General features: G+C 40.8%; 1 protein-coding gene across 1 annotated transcript in view; it reads left to right on the forward strand.

Annotated features, from left to right (window-relative positions):
* The window catches only part of LOC133449893 (dynein axonemal heavy chain 9-like), a 158,823-nt gene that overhangs the window by 14,721 nt on the left and 125,183 nt on the right, over positions 1-18,919 (forward strand). Inside the window, 12 exon segments of the mRNA XM_061728799.1 lie at positions 3,003-3,111; positions 3,583-3,818; positions 4,944-5,079; positions 9,413-9,609; positions 9,693-9,946; positions 11,123-11,284; positions 12,149-12,371; positions 12,562-12,728; positions 13,933-14,076; positions 14,238-14,397; positions 16,235-16,390; positions 18,808-18,919. The exon segment at positions 18,808-18,919 is cut by the window's right edge and continues 21 nt beyond it. Of these exon segments, the coding sequence (XP_061584783.1) occupies positions 3,003-3,111; positions 3,583-3,818; positions 4,944-5,079; positions 9,413-9,609; positions 9,693-9,946; positions 11,123-11,284; positions 12,149-12,371; positions 12,562-12,728; positions 13,933-14,076; positions 14,238-14,397; positions 16,235-16,390; positions 18,808-18,919 (2,056 nt within the window).

The raw sequence follows: 18,919 nt of genomic DNA on the forward strand, positions 1-18,919 counted from the left end.
TGCTTGGATTCCTACTCCTGGGAAGATTAGCAACTGTCTTGAATTTATTCCACTTGTGAATATCTTTCTCACTGTATAATGGCCTCCAAATAGACATGGTTGTATAATCCTGCCTACACTGATTGGCAGCAAAAACTGCTTCTCTAATATAATTGCTGATGTCTTCCTGTTTGACATTATGTTAACACACGTGTGAATACTCCAGACCTGCAGCTTTTCCCTGATGATCAGCTAATCAAGTCTATGTGATCAATAGAACCTGGCTGCTACTAACCCTGTCAAGGGTTGTGTTTCACCCACATAGTGTTTCCTGTTTTGATTTAGCTTTAAATCATAAATAATGGAATACTGTTCCATATTATGTGTTGTTTTGAGTATTTAACTCACTTTAAGGGCTGATTAGGGTCAGATGACTTTTGTATATGTACAACGACATTTGAAAATAATGTAGAGTGTAGAGTCCTTGCTTCGGGTACTTCCAAGACCCCTTTTTTATTTTTAGAAATGTTTAGGTAAAAACAGTCCAAACAGTATTGTAGGTAATTCTTCTTGCCTCTTTTATGCTCTTTTTGTTTAAACTTTGGGAGAGTTTGCATATTCCCGCATTTACAGTAAAATTCTTCCGATTCCAGTATCAAAGATACGATACTTCTGAACATAAGGGTGTCGTGAGTATTTATGACAGTTCACCATCCATTACCATGTCATTTTTGTAAAGAGAATCCCAGTTCTTCTTTGTTGCTCTAAAAGCCAGCACAGGAAATCACACGTACTTTGTAACGTCTTGTTTTGAGTCAGCAGGTGGAGCAGCAGCGGCATGATTTGACTTCATTATAGGCTATAAAAAATATAAAAATGGCTATTTAGATTTATTTGAAATGTATATTTGTAGCTGTACTTAAAGTTGAATTCCTGATTAAAAAAAAAAGATATATATTATTTATTTGCTATTCATCTTAGTAAATAATTGTTTGAATTAAATGGTATGACATCATCTCTAGTTCAGTTAGGACTCTGTAAATCGACTCTTTTCTTGCAGAACAGCCTTTAGAAATAAATATTTGTAAACTAACATTTACAACTGTATCAAAGATATCTCAAAATAAATAGCTCAGTTAAAACAAATTGACCGGCTTGAATTTACATCCCAGTTCCTGTTTGTTAGACTGAGTTGGAGGAAGAACTAAGCTGCACTCTTCATATTTGCTGGAAAACAGAAGGAAAACAATGAGCTCATGACAGAGCGGAAAATACGCTCATCTTACCACAGGCCTGTGACAGGAAATATTTAGCATTTTCCTTTTTGTAATTGGAGAAAGAGATGAGTTGATTCATCCATGCAATAATTTAGTTATTTCTTTGAGTCAGCAGCATGATTGCCTTTTGCATTCTTCTGAATCTGTTATTTGACTCAGTGGTGTGTCGGTTAACGCTGTTCCACTGCAGCACAGTCTCTGGTTCCATGTTCTCATCGATTACCTCTACCCCGCCCAGTTTTGTGGGTCTAAATTTCCTGCGGGAGTGATTGTGCTGGTATATGCTTGTCCTCCTTGTTCTTCTCTGTGTGGCCTGTGATGGACTGGCGATCTGTGCAATGTGTAACGTGCCTCTCACCCGATGACAGCCAGAATAGACTCCCGCCCTGCTGCGACTAGGGATGGGAATCGAGAACCGGTTCTTGTTGAGAACCGGTTCCCAGTGTTTCAATTCCTTGGAATCGTTTGCCTTTTTTGAAAACGATTCTCTTATCAATTCCAGTGGGCGCGAATGACGTCACCACGCACGTTGCATAGTTACGCAACATGCGCATTCGCGCCCAGCAGGAAAACATGGCGACAAAGCGGCATAAACGTTCAAACGTTTGGTTACATTTTACCAAAAAGGCTGACAACAGGACGACTTGTTGTTCTCCACAGCTGGAGACACCATAAGTCCAGAAAGATCGCGTATCCTTCCTGAAAAACCAGATATGCTTATTTTTCTGCAAAAGAATTGTTAATTCTTCATAGTTGATGGTTGCAGAATTGCAACATGCACAGTTCCATTGGACTTGAGTTGACTGTATTTGTCACTGGCTGACGTAGTTTTATTTTTGAGTGCTCAGCTCAGATATCCTTTTAAAAAGGAAAATTTTAATTTCTATTAGAGAAGAATATTTATTTTCAAAATAAATATTTTTTTCCGGGGACCCCCTGGCACACCATCACCACAATGGAGGAGCCCAAGGCTGGGGGCGTCTTAAGACCTCACTTTTGACCTCACTTGTATTTTTTTGTTCAAAGATATGAAACAAAGGTGATGCTAATCGACCTGTTTGTTCTCCTTTTTTCCAAATGAGAATCAATAAGAGAAACGATAAAGAATCTAATCATTGAACAGAATCGAAAATAGAATCGGAATTGGAAAAATCTTATCAATTCCCATCCCTAGCTGCGACCCTGAGCAGAATGAAGCGGGTGTTGAAACTGTAATCCATTGTCGACGCCCTGATGAAATGAACTGCTGTTATTTTGTACTGTTGCTGTGAGTGCAAAAAACCTAACAAAAAGACTTGAGATGAGAAAAAGACAGATGAACACTGCGTGTATTCATTCATTGGCATTCAATGACTTGAATCCATACATAAAATATGCCTTTCTTTATCAGAGACACCATCACATTTTCTATTGTTTCTCTTCAGAGAGCTGAGGCTAGGGTGAAATTACAGATTTAATAATGTAAAAAAGAACAATATCATACCTTCCTCAGTAAGTGATTTTATATTCTGAAAATACTTGCCGTTAACTCTCCAGCAGCAAAAAGTTTTAAGTCCAATGAAGTCAGAGGCTGTGGCAACATGAAATGATGATGAAATGGTGTCTCTGATGAACATGACACGTTTGGCGCTGCTGAGAAGCTTTCAGTGGCACTGATGTTAAAATGATTCTTCTAGTTACTGTTAGTAGGAGATGGATTTCATATTACCAACCCTTCTTCTCCTCCCTTCTACTGTTTGGATGCAGGTGATGCAAACTGTGCTGGACGTGGAGTTTCCTCTGGTTCAGGGCCAGATCAGGGACGTTGACGCTGAGCTGAAAAAGGCTGAGGAGAGTCTGAACTGGAACAGCAAAGGTCTGGATATTAAATAAGTAATGGATACAGCATCGGAGGAATTACACATTTAAATGCTTTCCTTTGACTTATTAGACTTTTTTTTGTATTCAGCAAATTAGTGATGATATCAGTTACTGGGAGAGTAGGATTTATTATAAAATGTACATGCTTTTTTTCTTAGTTTGCTCTAGAATGGCAGAAAGTTCTACCTTGTCTCATTACTGACAATTTTCTGTTTATTGAGAGAGTTTATAACAACAGGGAGTTAGAATGTGTGTGTTTATTTATGTGACTAAGTGCAATCATCTGGCTCGTAGTCCAGTGTGACATCCAGCAATACATTTGTAATGTGTCCTTTTTCCGTGGAGTGGAATTATTCTAAGCCATTAAAAAGAACTTTTTAGGAGCTCGGCTTTTCAGTCACAAACTGCAACTCATATTGCCATGTTTTCAACATTTTAAAGCATTTCCGTGGACGGTCTCTTTCAGGTGTTTGGCAGTATATCCAGCACCTGCGAGACTCTGTGTGTGACTTGGAAAGCCGAGTGCAGAAGACCAAGGACAACGTGGAGCAGATGGAGCACTGCCTGAAGTCTTGGGTCACCCCCATGTTTGGCAGGAAGGAGGGGAAGAAAGATGCGCTGCTGGAGGACAAGACTGAGGCGGTGGAGAAGTTCTACAGTCATATACGGTCCTCTGGGGAGAAGATCCACTCCCTGCTACAGGTAAATCTAGCATGGTTGTGTGACGTATGAAGGGGACGTCATGCTTCTTTTGTCTTCATTTCAAAAGGTCATTATCAATTCAGCACTGAGGATTTGCTTTTCAATCAATTTGATTGATTGATTGATTGATTGATTGAATTGTTTATTTCGAACACATAAGGGAAAAATATAAAATTTTAAAACAAATTCAAAACATACAGAAAAAAAGCAACAACAACAAAAGTGTCCAGTGCAGTATCCGAAAAGGAGCAGGTAGAAGTAAAACTTATTTAACCCTGACCCTTTGTTACCTCTATTATAAATTAAACATAAATATTAATAATAAATAGCTGCTAATTTACCTATTAGGCTACAGATTTTCCCATTGAAAACAAACACAATCTTTCCTTAACATAACTCCTCCTCAATCAAATAACTTCCCAGAACTTCCTTTTTGTACCGTTTTTAAAATTGATTTATATTTGTACATTGCTTCAAGCCATCACCCAACCCATTCCATAGATCCACTCCAACAACTGAGTTACACATGCATTTCCTTTTAGAATGAACAGATTGTTTTTTGAAATTAAATTTTACTCTTAAATTATAACCCCCCTCCCTGTCACAAAACATTTTCTGTAAATTGCCTGGAAGTGAATCAGTTCTTGCTTTGAATATGATTCGTAGAGTTTTTAGTTTGACAATGTCCCAGAATTTCAACACATGCGACTTTAAAAACAGTGTGTTTGTGTGATCCTTATAACCCACATTGTGAAGGTTCCTGATTGCTTTTTTTTGCAGTCTGAATAGCGGTTGTAAATTGCTTATATATGTGTTGCCCCAAACTTCCACACAATAATCCAGATATGGTAATACTAGTGATGAATACAGAATGTGCAATGATTTATAATCCAGCATGTATCTTGTTCTCCCCAATATTGCTACACTCTTTTTCCAGTTTTGTTCTTATATGATTTATATGGGGTTTCCAGCAGATTTTGTGATCCAGTCCCAGAAATGTATTTTCATACACCCTTTTAATATGTACATTATTGATCGTTATTTGCACAGTATCAATTGGTACAAATTTCTATGTACATTCCAAATGAGGTAAAGATGATTCTGTGAGATTTTTAAATGTTTTAGAAAAATCTGGAGCTGTTCAGAGCTGAGCCGTCCTCTGTGGAGTGGAAGGCCTACGTGGATTACATAGATGACATGATTATAGATGGCTTCTTCTGCAGCATCGAGTGCTCTCTCAAGTTCTTCTTGAACATCACTGGTAAGATGAAGAAAAATTGAGCAATACAGCAAAATGAAACAAAACAAGAAACCACTTGTGATCATTCTGTGTAGTCTTAGTAGCTCGGTGGTACAGTATTACTACTGTAGTCCAGAGCTGGGTAGAGTAGCCAAAGATTGTACTCAAGTAAAAGTACTGTTACTTCAGAATAATATGACTCAAGTAGAAGTAAAAAGTAGTCATCCAAATAATTACTTGAGTAAAAGTAAAAAAGTACTTGGTGAAAAAACTACTCAAGTACTGAGTTTTTTTTAACACAACCATTCAAACAGACAAAAGTACAAAATAATCATCTTCAGGCAAATTAAATCAATAAAATAATCAAATAAATGAAAATTAATAAAAAATAAAAAATAGCTTAAATTAAAATAATCTTAAAGTAAATTCAAGTACTAATAAAATAATAACTTAAGAAATTAAGCACAAGTAGCACAAAATTTCAAGCCTTTTGTACTTTTCTTTTTTAACCAGGCAGAACTAGAAATAGCCCATGAACTCATATAAATATAATGTGTGTGTTTGAGTCTGTGTATATTTGACAAAACATGCAAAAACAAACACTTTTCCCAAAGAATCACCCAGTGATGTCATGAGATTGACGCGTACACGGATAAAAGTGATAAAAGAAAAGTAACAGCTCAACGTAGCCTAATGTAGCGGAGTAAGAGGAACAGTTTCTTCTTCACAAATCTACTCAAGTAAAAGTAAAAAGTATAGTGATTCAAAACTACTCCTAAAAGTACAAAATTTCCCAATGTAACAGAGTAAATGTAACTCGTTACTACCCACCTCTGCTGTAATCTCAAATTCAGATCGTTGCTGCCAACTAAAATAAAATGACCTTCTCTCAGCCAGCACTTACTTGGACAGTTTCTTAGCAGCATGGCTGGCTTTGCTGGCATGAGTTTTGTCAGCCAGTTAAGGCAAACTGGGATGTGGTCTAAGATGCAGCGCTGGATTGATTCCACTCTGCTACTGTGTCCAATACTTCTTCCGCTGTTCGGCCACTTCTACCTCATCATTGTCTCTTTTTCCTCTCTTTTTGACGGTTCAGAAAGTCTTTCATGGTTAAGAGTCTTTGAATTCAGTGATTTAACCAAAAAACATCTCAGGAGAGCTATAATAACTGGTCTTGTTTCAAAACAGTGAAGAATTAAGCATTAGTGTTTTCCTTGAACTTATAAGCATATTTGGACTGCCAAGCGGATTATTATTATTTTTTTCATTAATAATGCCATGACTATGTGATAAATCATGATTTATTACAAATGAATCTCACATTATAGATATTTTATGATAACATTTTTATTGCAGACATGTTCCATATAAACATACTATTGGCAGCCAAGTCCTGCTCTTTAGAAAGGAGGTGTTAAAATGGAGTTATTACAGTATGTAGTTTAAGAACTTGTCCAGCCGGAGGCGATGTAAGTCTGTCAGTCAGTGTTTGAAAGGGGGGTGGGTGTTCTTAAAATGATTAAAATACTTAAAGCTATCCGATAGCTGGAGCACTAGTGATGTTTTGAGGTTGATGTTCTGATTCAGACTACTAAATCATTTCTTCTTCCTGATTGATATCAGCAAAATATACTATAATATGTAATTATAATAATCGGCTGGTATATTTTTTGCCCCTTGTGAGTTGGCAGGAATCTGGAATTTGCAGGTGATCAGGAATCTAATGATAGTCCTTTTTGTCACTTTTTTGCCCCGATGATTTTATTAACCGCATTAAAGACAGATCACATACAGGACTGTCTCAGAAAATTAGAATATTGTGATTTTCTGTAATGCAATTACAAAAACAAAAATGTCTTACATTCTGGATTCATTACAAATCAACTGAAATATTGCAAGCCTTTTATTCTTTTAATATTGCTGATCATGGCTTACAGCTTAAGAAAACTCAAATATCCTATCTAAAAAAATTAGAATATTCTGGGAATCTTAATCTTAATCTGTAAGCCATAATCAGCAATATTAAAATAATAAAAGGCTTGCAATATTTCAGTTGATTTGTAATGATTCCAGAATGTATGACATTTTTTTTTTTTTTTTTCAATTGCATTACAGAAAATAAAGAACTTTATCACAATATTCAAATTTTCTGAGACAGTCCAGTGTTGTGCAACTCATAGGTAGCTTGGCTGTTCAGTTATCGAAGGGTTATTAATAAATATTATTCATAATTATTAATAATTAATAAAGTCGACTATTTATCAAATTGAATGACCAATATGATAAATAAAATCCTCGGGGCACCACCCTGTTCCTTAAGCAGGGAAATGATAACTTTTACAGCAGAAAATCAGTCTCAGAAATTAAGGTTTATGCCTAATACAGTAATTGAAGGGTGAGATCCGAACACTAGGCTCTGTCAAACAAATCAATTTGTGACCAAATCTTGCATGAAATAACAACGACCACTCATTAAGAATCAATCAGGATTTATTTACATACGGGTATCAAAAGATGGTAAATAAATACCCAATAAATCCCGATGGCGAACTACCTTATTACAAAACCATTACCTAACTAGAAAAACAACAATCAATAAAATGAAATGGAAGTTAAATGCATGGAATGAGAAAAAAAAAGAAATCAAGCAATAATAACAAAGATACAGAACATCTACAGTTCAAACGGGGCTCCTGTGGTCTTTTAAAGATGGCGGAGTCCTCGTTAAGCCACGTGCAAATCTAGACCGGATGGCAAACGCAGCATTTAAAACGTGACTACGGCAGAAAACAACGACTACCAAATAATCAAACACGATAATGATAACAATGATGATGTAATCTCAGCTCTGAACACAGATTTAGCTCTGTAACACTCCCAGTTAAACTCATACACCCAGGTCTCAAAACCTCACGCCTCCTCGGGTCTCCGGGTGTTACTTCCGGTGTTTTGAACGTGACTACTGGCGAAACGGCGCCACCAAATGAACAAATAACCGTAATATGCACACAGTAGTTTCATTAAACATAAATTCAGGTCTACACCAGTGACTGATCGCCCAGACCGCAGCTCACGCGTCCTCGGGAGTCCGGACCTGAGGCTGCAGGCTCCGTCCTGCGGCTCGGTCCTGCAAGGGGTTTCCTGACGGGGATCCTCAGTTTCTGCGGCCGCTCGGTCTCTCTCTCCTTTCCTAACTCCACAGAAAAAGTGAACAGTGGCTGGAGAAACCTCACACCGGCTCTCTGGTCCTGACCGCGTCCTCAGCACACCGCCTCGCTGCGCACGGGGGGCCAGTTCCTCCTTTCAGAACGTCGACTCCTCCCGTGTGGGGTCGCCGGGCTGCGCGAGGGCCTCGCGGTCCAAAGGCTGGAGCTCCGGGCGGGTTTTGTCTCCCGGAGCGGTCTCCTGGATGAAAGACAGGGCTCGGGGAAAAAAGAAAGGAGTTAAGGCAGGGAGACAGCGCAGCGCTCTGGGATCGGGCCTTGCGCCCGGTCAGTGCGGGCCTCGAGGGCTCCTTGAAACCCCCCCCCCACGGCTCCTTAAAGCTGCTGGACAGCAACGCGCGTCCAGGATCCTTGGCTGAAGAGAAGAGAAGAGAGCAAAGTCTCGGTGCGGCACGGAGTTTTGTATCTCCGCGCGCTGCGGTGACGTCATCGGTGCCTCATTGCGATTGGATGCGCGCCGCTTGTAGGCGCCGCCCCCCCCCACGCAAGGCATGCTGGGGGATTGTAGTTCATGCAACGGCGGCCTGTTCAAACAGGCACATTGAAGCGGAAAAGGGGGGTTCAAAGAAGCAGTACCATTTTGACGTCTGGTTTTCGGGCTCCGCTGCATCCGGCTCCCCCCCAGGGGGTGTCGTAAATCCCCAGGGAGTCTGTTTCCCTGGCAGAAACTTTCCTTGCTTGCTTTTGATCTGTTTTGACCCCCCCCTCTAGGGGTCTGGTTTACTGGGTTTTGCTGTCCGTGGGCGCCCTTTTGATCTGGGGCCGTATCGTGGGTCACATACAGGCCATCTCGAACCAGGCCACCAGGGTTATAAATTGGCCTGAGCGAGAAGATAGCAGCAGGGCCATAAACTCCAGGGGGGAGGCCGGGTCTGGCTTTACTGGTCTTCATAATCACAGAAACGTTCACCCAATCATGAATGCATAATCATTTATAAATTCTGAGTTCACATGGGCACATGGGCGGGCACAACACCAGTAAATGTAAAAAATGTGTTGATTTTGGCCGCACTAAAAGACTTTGGAGCGAGACTAGGTATCTTTACACAGCAAGATATGACAGTAACCACAATGAGATTTCCTACGTTTGAAGACCTGCCTGATGTCTCCCTTCTTTCCTTTGACCAAAGACCCGGCAGCGGTGGTCGCCCCGTTGTTTGAGGTTCATCTAGATCTGAAGATTCCTGACATCGTCTTTACTCCCTCCATGGATGTTGGAGCTGCAGACAGTTTTTTTGAGATGGTGGAGAACCTCATTAATAATGTGTTCAGGATGTCCTCACAGATGCAGCGCCTCTCCCAGGACATGCCCGTCCCCCACTACCAGGTACGTCTTGTTTTGTCCAGGCCAACACGTGCAGTTTCCCCCTGGTTCCACCCACACCATGGTTTGTGACCCTTTCTGCTCAGGCGGATATGGAGGACATGGCTGATCTGGCAGAAATGCGTCAAGTCATCATGGACAGGGTGCAGAGCGCCATGGTGCCGTGCTGTGTGTTCCGTAGCTCCCTGGAGTGTTACAACTACCTGTACGTGAATGACAGGAAGGAGTTCATGCGTCGGTTTCTTGTGTACGGCCAAATTCTCACAAGCCCCGACATGGAGGTTGAGATGGAGCACGAGAGTCCCCCAACTCTGGAAAACTTTAGAGAGCAGCTGTGCAAGTACGTATTAGTTGTTGTTTAATTGTTAGTTAGGCATTGCAGTGTGCTTGTGTTGTTTTTACGTCATCATTTCCTCTTGCAGGGATGATATTAAGGGCCAATCCCAATACACCCCATACTTTCTACCACTAGCCCTACTTATTACCACTACCCCTAAAAATCAAGCCACAACTTTTAAGGGCCCTTGTAATCTTCCCAGGGCCCAGTCCCAATACACCCACTCCCCCTACTTTTCAGCACCACCCCTAAATTTTGCTTGCTACGTCACTGCGTGGTTTACGTTCGGGTACGTAAGCGACTGCGTAGTTACGTTTGCACATACGTCACACCATATCAGGAAGCCGAGAGCTAAAAGCTGTTTTAATTTCAGCTGTAGCGCTGTTAATATGCCACTTTATTAAGTTTTAATATTTTTTCAGGCGTAAAAGTAACCGTTAAGATCCCCAACTCAGCTCAGTTTATCAAAATAACGCCTGTTAAGAAATTTGCTCCGAAAATTTCTAGATGAGTACAGCCCGCTACCGGCTCTGGAGCTGATTTATGGTTCCGCGTTAAATCGACGCAGAGCCTACGGTGTACGGCGTGCGTCGCTGCGTAACCTATGCCGTAGGCTCTGCGTTGGTGTAACGCAGAACAATAAATCCGCCTTTATTCTGGCGAGGTTTGAAAAAGACTTCGCAACAACGGGCAAACTAGTGATTATGTACATTCACTGAGTGAATATTATGAAAGTAAAATATATATTTCTCTCTAGAAATGCAATCAAAACGCATTTTTATGCAAAATATTGATTTTATTCACTAAAAAATAAGAAATGTCCGCCATGTTTTTTTTTTTTTATTCAGTCTGCAAATGACGACGAAAAGCATTCTGGGAAATCTTTCTAGCCCTCGGTCAGCTAGTGTACATCTGAAAACCCTCGCTGTGAAGGGACAGATTCATAAGCACTACCCCTAAATAAGCACACTCCCCCTAGATGAAAAGAGGAATTGGGACACCACTACCCTCACGGGAACGCGCAAAATTTAGGGGTAGTGCTGAAAAGTAGGGGTAGGGGGGGATTGGGACTAGCCCTAAGGTTTGGACTGGTTTTATATTTTGTAAGACTCGAACTAAAGGTGAGGATCCACAGACCTCTTTTTGCTGAAATGCAGTTTGTTTGCCCCGACTCTGCAGTTACGAGGAGCTCTACGAGGAAACTCTGGGTCTTGAGGCGGTGCACGTGTTTCACGGCTGGATCAGAGTGGACGGCCGGCGCATGAAGAGCGCTTTACTCAATGTCATCAAAAAGTGGAGCTTCATGTTCAAACAGCACCTGACTGATCTAGTAACCAACAGGTGTGGCTCACATCCTCCGACACATGAAACACCATTTCCAATATTAAATGACTTACTCTTTAGAAAGGAAAAAAAAACACTCAGCACCTAATCTAGTGTCAATATTGGGATGACTGGTGGTAAAAGGTCTTTTTGCTTTTATTGTCCAATTAGCCTCTGGGCAAGCCAGCTAATAGAGCCATTTTTCTGTCCGTGATGGCAATCTAATGATGCTGGCTAGTTAGTTATTAGTTGAATGAATGAATGAATGAATGAATGAATGAATGAATGAATGAATGAATGAATGAATGAATGAATGAATGAATGAATGAATGAATGAAAGCTTTATTCCGAACATGGGAAAACATAAAAATAACACACAAGTCAAAATAGTCAAAACAACAAAAAAAATAAACAAAAAAATAAAACAATGTTACCGTGTCCGAAAAGGAGTAGAAAGAAGCATGTGCTTATTTAATCCTACCCCTTCTCCCTTCTCAGTAATTATCAATCCTCAGTTGATTTCAATATCATATGACATATTTACATTACATATGTACATATTTTCAAACAAAGAAAAGTTATTTTATTTGTTACTATGTCACCAGGTATACTCACCTGGTTGCCCACTGTTTAACACTATGCTCTTCACCCAAGACACAGAAGACATTTATGAACTGAACTAATGAATATTATAAGCACAGCAAAATATATTTAGTCTATCTTATCTTATCTTAATTCTAATTTAGATGCTAATTTTAATGGTGATAAAATAATAGCAATAAAGGTCATTATACCATTTCCACAGGCTGAACTGGACGTAATTCATCCTGATGTGGATAATTAGGTGGCAGGGAATTTAAATTGTTTTTGATTTGTCCCCAGTCTTTCAGATCTGGAGACTTTTATCGGCGAGGCTGAGGTTGGGCTGCAACAGGAGTTGAAGGAGGGGGATTATGGTTCTCTGGTTGATGTCCTGGGTAACTTACTGGCTGTTAAAAACAGGCAAAACACAGCAGATACCATGTTTGAGCCCCTGCAGCAAACCATAGCTCTTCTGAAGGAGTATGAAGAGGAACTGCCCGATGTGGTTTACACACAGTTAACGGTAAATACTGATGCTCATTCCATCTGTTGTCTGTGATTCTTTGATTTCTTACTTTCAGTTCAGATCGCTGTTTTTGTTAATTGTTCTTTATGTATTCCAGTGACGAATCTCAGGTCGATGTTTTTCCTCCAAGCACTTCGTCATCTGTCCTTCGTCACTTCTGTATCTTTCTGATTATCTGTCTCACCAGGAGCTGCCAGAAAAGTGGAAGAATGTGAAAAAGCAGGCGTTATCGGTTAAACAGCTCGTGGCTCCACTGCAAGCGATGGAGGTTGGCAACCTTCGCCGAAAGTGTGCAGTGTTCGATGTAAAGCTGCACAACTTCAGGGAACACTTCCGCAAAATGGGGCCTTTCAGGTAGGATGCCAAGAGGATCAGAGTTTGACTGGAAATGCTTGATATCGGCTCAACCATGGATGATGAAACATGCATCGTTGTGCAAAAAATGTTCAAAGACAGGGATATGGGAAGAACTTAATGTTTGGATAAGAAAAAATATCTTTGTGTTCTTTTGCATTCTTTTGATCCTATGTTTTTATTTTTTCATGATAAAGATAACCTGAACATCGAGGGTATTAGTATTAGGCAAACACAGCCTTATGCCTGATTCGTACTGGATTAAAACCATCTCGAGACTTGTGGTCATTTATAATGATTATGAAGGACGTCTATGATTTTAATCCAGTGTAAATGCGCCATCTCTGTGATTTGTAAAGTAAAAATTCCACCGCCAATTATCCACCTTATTTCAGCAAACACTAGGTCACCAGGTAATTTCAATCCTGTGTGAACGCACATCTCAGTAATTCGGTGATCTGCAGGCAGGAACCTTTTGTTTAAAATATTCTCTTATTGCATCTTCTCCCTCTCTCCCGGCGTAATTATGGCAGATGTGGAACATAGTGTGATATTATTACGACTTAAATCTATAGAGGGTCTGCATTAACGTCACTTACCCACGGACCACGCCGGCTTACTCTCACTGAGTGGCAAAAATGTCTGCAACTAGTGGAGAAGACGGGATAACAGCCGATTATAGGGCTTGAATAAAAGGCAGTTTGACTTGACAGTGACCCGTACAGTTACCAAGAACCAGTGGTCCATGGACATTAATATTTGGCCACGAATCCAGTTTCTGATATTTATATGTACTTAATTTCTACGCCAGGGAAATACACGAAGCAAAGCTTGAAGGCGTACAAAAGTTTTGACGCTTGGTCCGACTTCAAGGCAGGATTTGTTGGCGAAATTAAAGTGATGAGTTCACCAAAGTTTATGATTTGACCGTTGCTATAAAGTGCAATTGTTAGATTAGTTATGTGTCTAATTGGTCTCTTAATAACCAGGTGATTATTTTACCATTAATGCCATATAAGTCATTGGTAATCGTCACATTATCAAGTTAGAACTACAGACTCTGAGCTGGTTCTGCAAAAGCCAACTCAGGTTTGGCAAAACAGCAGCCTCTCATTAGCCAAACACAGCCTGATTTATCATGAGACCGGGCACATGCGCGTGTTTGCTCTGACGGGTGACTTTGTGTGCTCATGCATTTGTCCAGGTTTGACAGCAAGGATCCCTTCCAGATGCTGGACTTGTTCAACAAGCAGATCCAGGAGAATGAGGTGGTGACGACCTCTCTGGTGGAGTCTGCAAGACTGTTTGAGGTCACAATCTCCGACTACAAACAGCTCAGACAATGCAGGTACATAGTGAACCTGGAGGGAAGAAAACATCAGCATCCTGTGCCAGATTTGAAACTAATGAGCTGTTATTACAGGCATTTTACATTCACAGCCTGCGTCTGACGTGCCACCATTTTCATGCCAGATTAATTCACTTTGCCCACTTTCCATCTTCCGCCAGGCGTGAGGTGGCTCACCTGAAAGAGTTGTGGGACATGATCACTATTGTGGAATCCAGCATAGCAGCGTGGAGAACAACTGCCTGGAGGGACATCAATGTGGAGGACATGGAGATGGAGTGCAAACGATTTGCTAAAGACATTCGGGGGCTGGACAAAGAGGTTAGACACAAATCTTAAAACAGGTGAAAACTGAGCATGTGATTAGGTTATCAAGTTCTGTTGTGTCAAACTGTAAGCACTTTTTACACGGGTAGTAAATATTTATAGTGTTACATCCCTGATCCAGTCTGTGATCGTGAGGGGAAGTTAATATTGTTCTTACCAGAGGTGGATTTCTGCTTCATGTGGTCAGTGATTCATAAAGTTTAGTTAACTCTTTTTCTTTGCATTCTTGGCAACTAACGTGCAAGACATATCTGGAATAATCAGAGATGATCCGCGGTAAACTGGTGAAGAACTTGCTCGAGGTGGCCACAATTCTGCCAAATTTCTCAATTTTAGTCTTCAGTAAAAATATGTTTGTGATGACAGTGTACACTTCTAACCCTAACCCGAGACCTCTGTTTTGGACGGCATATGCTGACGTCTCAAAGGTTCTCTAAAATGTTGGTCTTAGCTGGACTATCAAAGTTTTTTTTTACATTTTGGGCATATACAGTAAAGCCCCAGATATACTTGCTGTTGGTGAACGTTCTCCTGCACCACCAACCGCAACGTCGCTCGCGTAGTACGCGAGGAGAGCGCGTGGTACCGACGGTGACCGATAGGGGGCAGTAAGCAGAGCAACAGTTGGAAAGTGATTAAATATTTAGTAGTCGCGGTAGTAGCAGTAGCAGATTAGAACAACGAACAAGTTTACAAGACAACATCGGATGATGTAGGAGATTATAATTTGGTTGCGATCTCGGCAAAGGAAACGGCGCCAGCGTCACTAACTGGTATCAGACCGGGACCAGCCGGTATCGGACCGGGACCAGCTGGTATCGGACCGGGACCAGCCGGTATCGGACCGGGACCAGCTGGTATCAGACCGGGACCAGCTGGTATCAGACCGGGATCAGCTGGTATCGGACCGGGACCAGCTGGTATCAGACCGGGATCAGCTGGTATCTACCGGGACTAGCTGGTATCAGACCGGGATCAGCTGGTATCTACCGGGACCAGCTGGTATCAGACTGGGACCAGCTGGTATCAGACTGGGACCAGCTGGTATCGGACCGGGACCAGCTGGTATCGGACCGGGTCTCAGCCTAAACTACATCTCTTGCATGGACATCTCTTATGATAGAGTCTTAAAGTAACAAGTTTGAAGTGTCAAGGCGTGACAGGCCCTTTAAAAGCTGACACAGGTTAATAAAACCTTCATGAAATGTCTGGAACATCTTTTAGTAAAATTACCAAAGTGAATAGTGAAACAGCTCCGCTCCCTTTTTTGGGGTGTGTCTCTTTTGGATTGGTAGTCCAGTTTTGAGCTTTCTGCTTCCACAGTACAGAGAAGTTGGGAGGAGATGGAGGAATTGATCTAATTAACAACTTAATTAGAAAAGGTATTCATGTTGTAGTACTCTGCAGTGACAAAATTGTCCCACGCCCTTTTGGGTGAAAACAACACCGTGATTTTTTTTTTTTTTTTTTTTTTTTTTACAGTGTTCAACACAGCCTTTGAGTTATTTGCTAATACGAAGGTGTTAAATCAGACTATAATGTTGCTTTGTGCCAATTTAGTCCCCAAATAATAAGACCAAATATATATGTGTTATATACAATCTCTTTTATTAATTGTGATGTAGTAATATCAATTCAGTTTTCCTCCTTGAACGACTTGAAGTGACAAGGTTGTGTTTTGTTGGAATCTTTCAGTTGCTATCCATTAAAACAGAAAATTGTATTTTTTCACAATGCTTTTTATCGAGGGGATAGAACTCAAATTAAAGCTTAAATTCTCATTGTCTCCATCAGAAGCTCCTATACTGATTCTTGGCTTTGTGTCTGGTAGGTCAGGGCATGGGAGGCCTTCACAGGTTTGGACAGCCTGGTAAAGAACAACATCATCTCCCTCCGAGCTGTGGGGGAGCTCCAAAACTCGGCCATACGACCCCGGCACTGGTACCAGCTGATGGCTGCAACCGGAGTCCGCTTCACCATGAATCAGGTTTGGGACTTTAGTAAAGTAAGTTTAACATGTGACATGTGTGCCAAAACATTTTTAAATTTAGACAGTTCAGACAAAACTCTCCCCAGTAACTGTTAAATTCTCCCCTGAACAAAAATTATTCATGTCATCTGCTAATAATACTAATTTACTATATATATTGAAGAGACCTTGAAAATATCTGTAGCTGTATTTGGAACTTTAGTACAACACTAAAGGCTCATTAAGGCATTATAGCACCTTAGAGATGGAGGTGCAGAATATTTCAAGGGTTTCATGTATTATACTTGGATTAGTTTTATAACAGCTATAAATGGAAATTAAGCAAATTATTATAACACAGAGCTTAATTTATTCATCAGTTCAGCAAACTGTGTAATATGGATGAAATTTAATTGTTAAATTTGTATTAAATCACAAATTACAAAAAGTGGAATCTTCCATTTGAAACAGACTATTCTAATAATAACTTTTTTGAGATGCTACCAGTAACAAAGACTTCATTCTCATGTTTTATCATCATTCTGAGAAAACTTTTTTTTGTGGAGCGTTTGCAGAAACATGAAAGAAGAAAATATTTGCTGATGTTTGGTTAATGTGCATTCTGCATCTTTGGACATTTAAACTAAAAGCTGTTATTCTCATAAATAACAACAATTGACAATATCAACCTTTACATATAACATCAAAAATTGGCACATGGTCTAAATGTGTTTAAAACTCGTTTATATACTAATGTCCACGGAATAGTGTCCATAAGAAGTTGGCACAACATTGAAAATGGAAAATCGGTCATTCCTACATTTATTTTGACTTACATTTTTTGCAGACAGTATGAACCTACAGTATGAACCTATGGAAACGCAGAACACAATTTAGTGCAATAATGAAATAAAGAAGAAAAAGGGATGTTATTTCAAACAGCTAATTGTAATGATGACTTGGTACGCAAGCAGTGTCAATGAAAGGCTCAGTATTTGAGTTTTAATAGTATTATTGAATAGGAAAAGAAGCATTTGGGGGTCTTTAATTCGGTTTCTCGAAGTCCACACACCTGATTTAAATTAATCGATTATGACCAGCATGCATTTGAATGTGTCAGATGTGTTAGAGCTGGGAATCATCTACATTTTAAAACATGCAGAGAACAAGACTCTTAAGACCCATGATTTAGACTGTTATCAGCAAAAAGTGCAGAAGCCTCTCTGATGGTACGGGGTTGTATTAGTGCTCTGGGAAAAGACTTCTGTGATGGCAGCATTAATACAGGAAACGCTGCTTTCCCTGCCCTTGAGACATCTTTTTCAGGGATGTTCCAGCATTTTTTAACAGAGCAATGCAAAATCCCAGTTTGCACGCATGACAAAGGCATGGCTGGGAAAGAAGAGGATACGTTACCCGCCTGGGCTGCCTGCAGTCATGACCTGTCCTCCATCATTTCAAAATAAAATATGTGCAGATGACAACCCACCTTCAAATGTGTCCAAAACTCTTTTTAGAAATATTTTGCATGCCTAAAACTTTAAAAAGAATTCATGAATATTCAATAAATGAAATTAGGGCCAAAACAACCCCAAAACAGTAACAGTAACAATGCCCACCTGGATAATTGTAAAATTGATAATGATAAACATCATAAGATTAAAATAATAATGTACGGAAAAAAATAATCAGTGGTATGTTATTGCAGGCTGATTTAAAACAAAAAAAGTCCAGAACAGACGGATAAGAAAACGGAATTACAGACAAAACACATTGGTTTCTGACTGCTGACTGAGCAGATAAGACACCAGGCTAAACTCTGGTCTGGAGCAGGCTAGCTGCACAGGATATATATCGCCATGGTAACTTATTTGCTACTGCCTTTGTGAAACCGACTCGAGGCTTAGTTCAGCCAGGATATTGGGAAAACCCTGGTTAATCCGCTATCCTGGTTTTGTGAAACAGCCCTCAGGTGAACTGATTAACAAGACAACTTTAAATCATGCCATCAGCTCAACTGGTGGCATCAGATGGAGGGAAATGATTCCCGGTGGTTTAGTGACAGGGCTGTGTTTGAGCCGGACACCACCCTGGCAGACCTTATTCCCGGTGGTTTAGTGACAGGGCTGTGTTTGAGCAGGACACCACCCTGGCAGACCTGATTCCCGGTGGTTTAGTGACAGAGCTGTGTTTGAGCAGGACACCACCCTGGCAGACCTGATTCCCGGTGGTTTAGTGACAGGGCTGTGTTTGAGCAGGACACCACCCTGGCAGACCTTATTCCCGGTGGTTTAGTGACAGGGCTGTGTTTGAGCAGGACACCACCCTGGCAGACCTGATTCCCGGTGGTTTAGTGACAGGGCTGTGTTTGAGCAGGACACCACCCTGGCAGACCTGATTCCCGGTGGTTTAGTGACAGGGCTGTGTTTGAGCAGGACACCACCCTGGCAGACCTGATGCAGCTCAACCTGCACCGCTTCGAGGACGAGGTCAGAGGGATCGTGGACAAGGCCGTTAAAGAGATGGGGATGGAGAAAGTCCTGTCAG

Source organism: Cololabis saira, chromosome 1 (assembly GCF_033807715.1).
Source record: "Cololabis saira isolate AMF1-May2022 chromosome 1, fColSai1.1, whole genome shotgun sequence".
NCBI classification, from domain to species: Eukaryota; Metazoa; Chordata; class Actinopteri; order Beloniformes; family Belonidae; genus Cololabis; species Cololabis saira.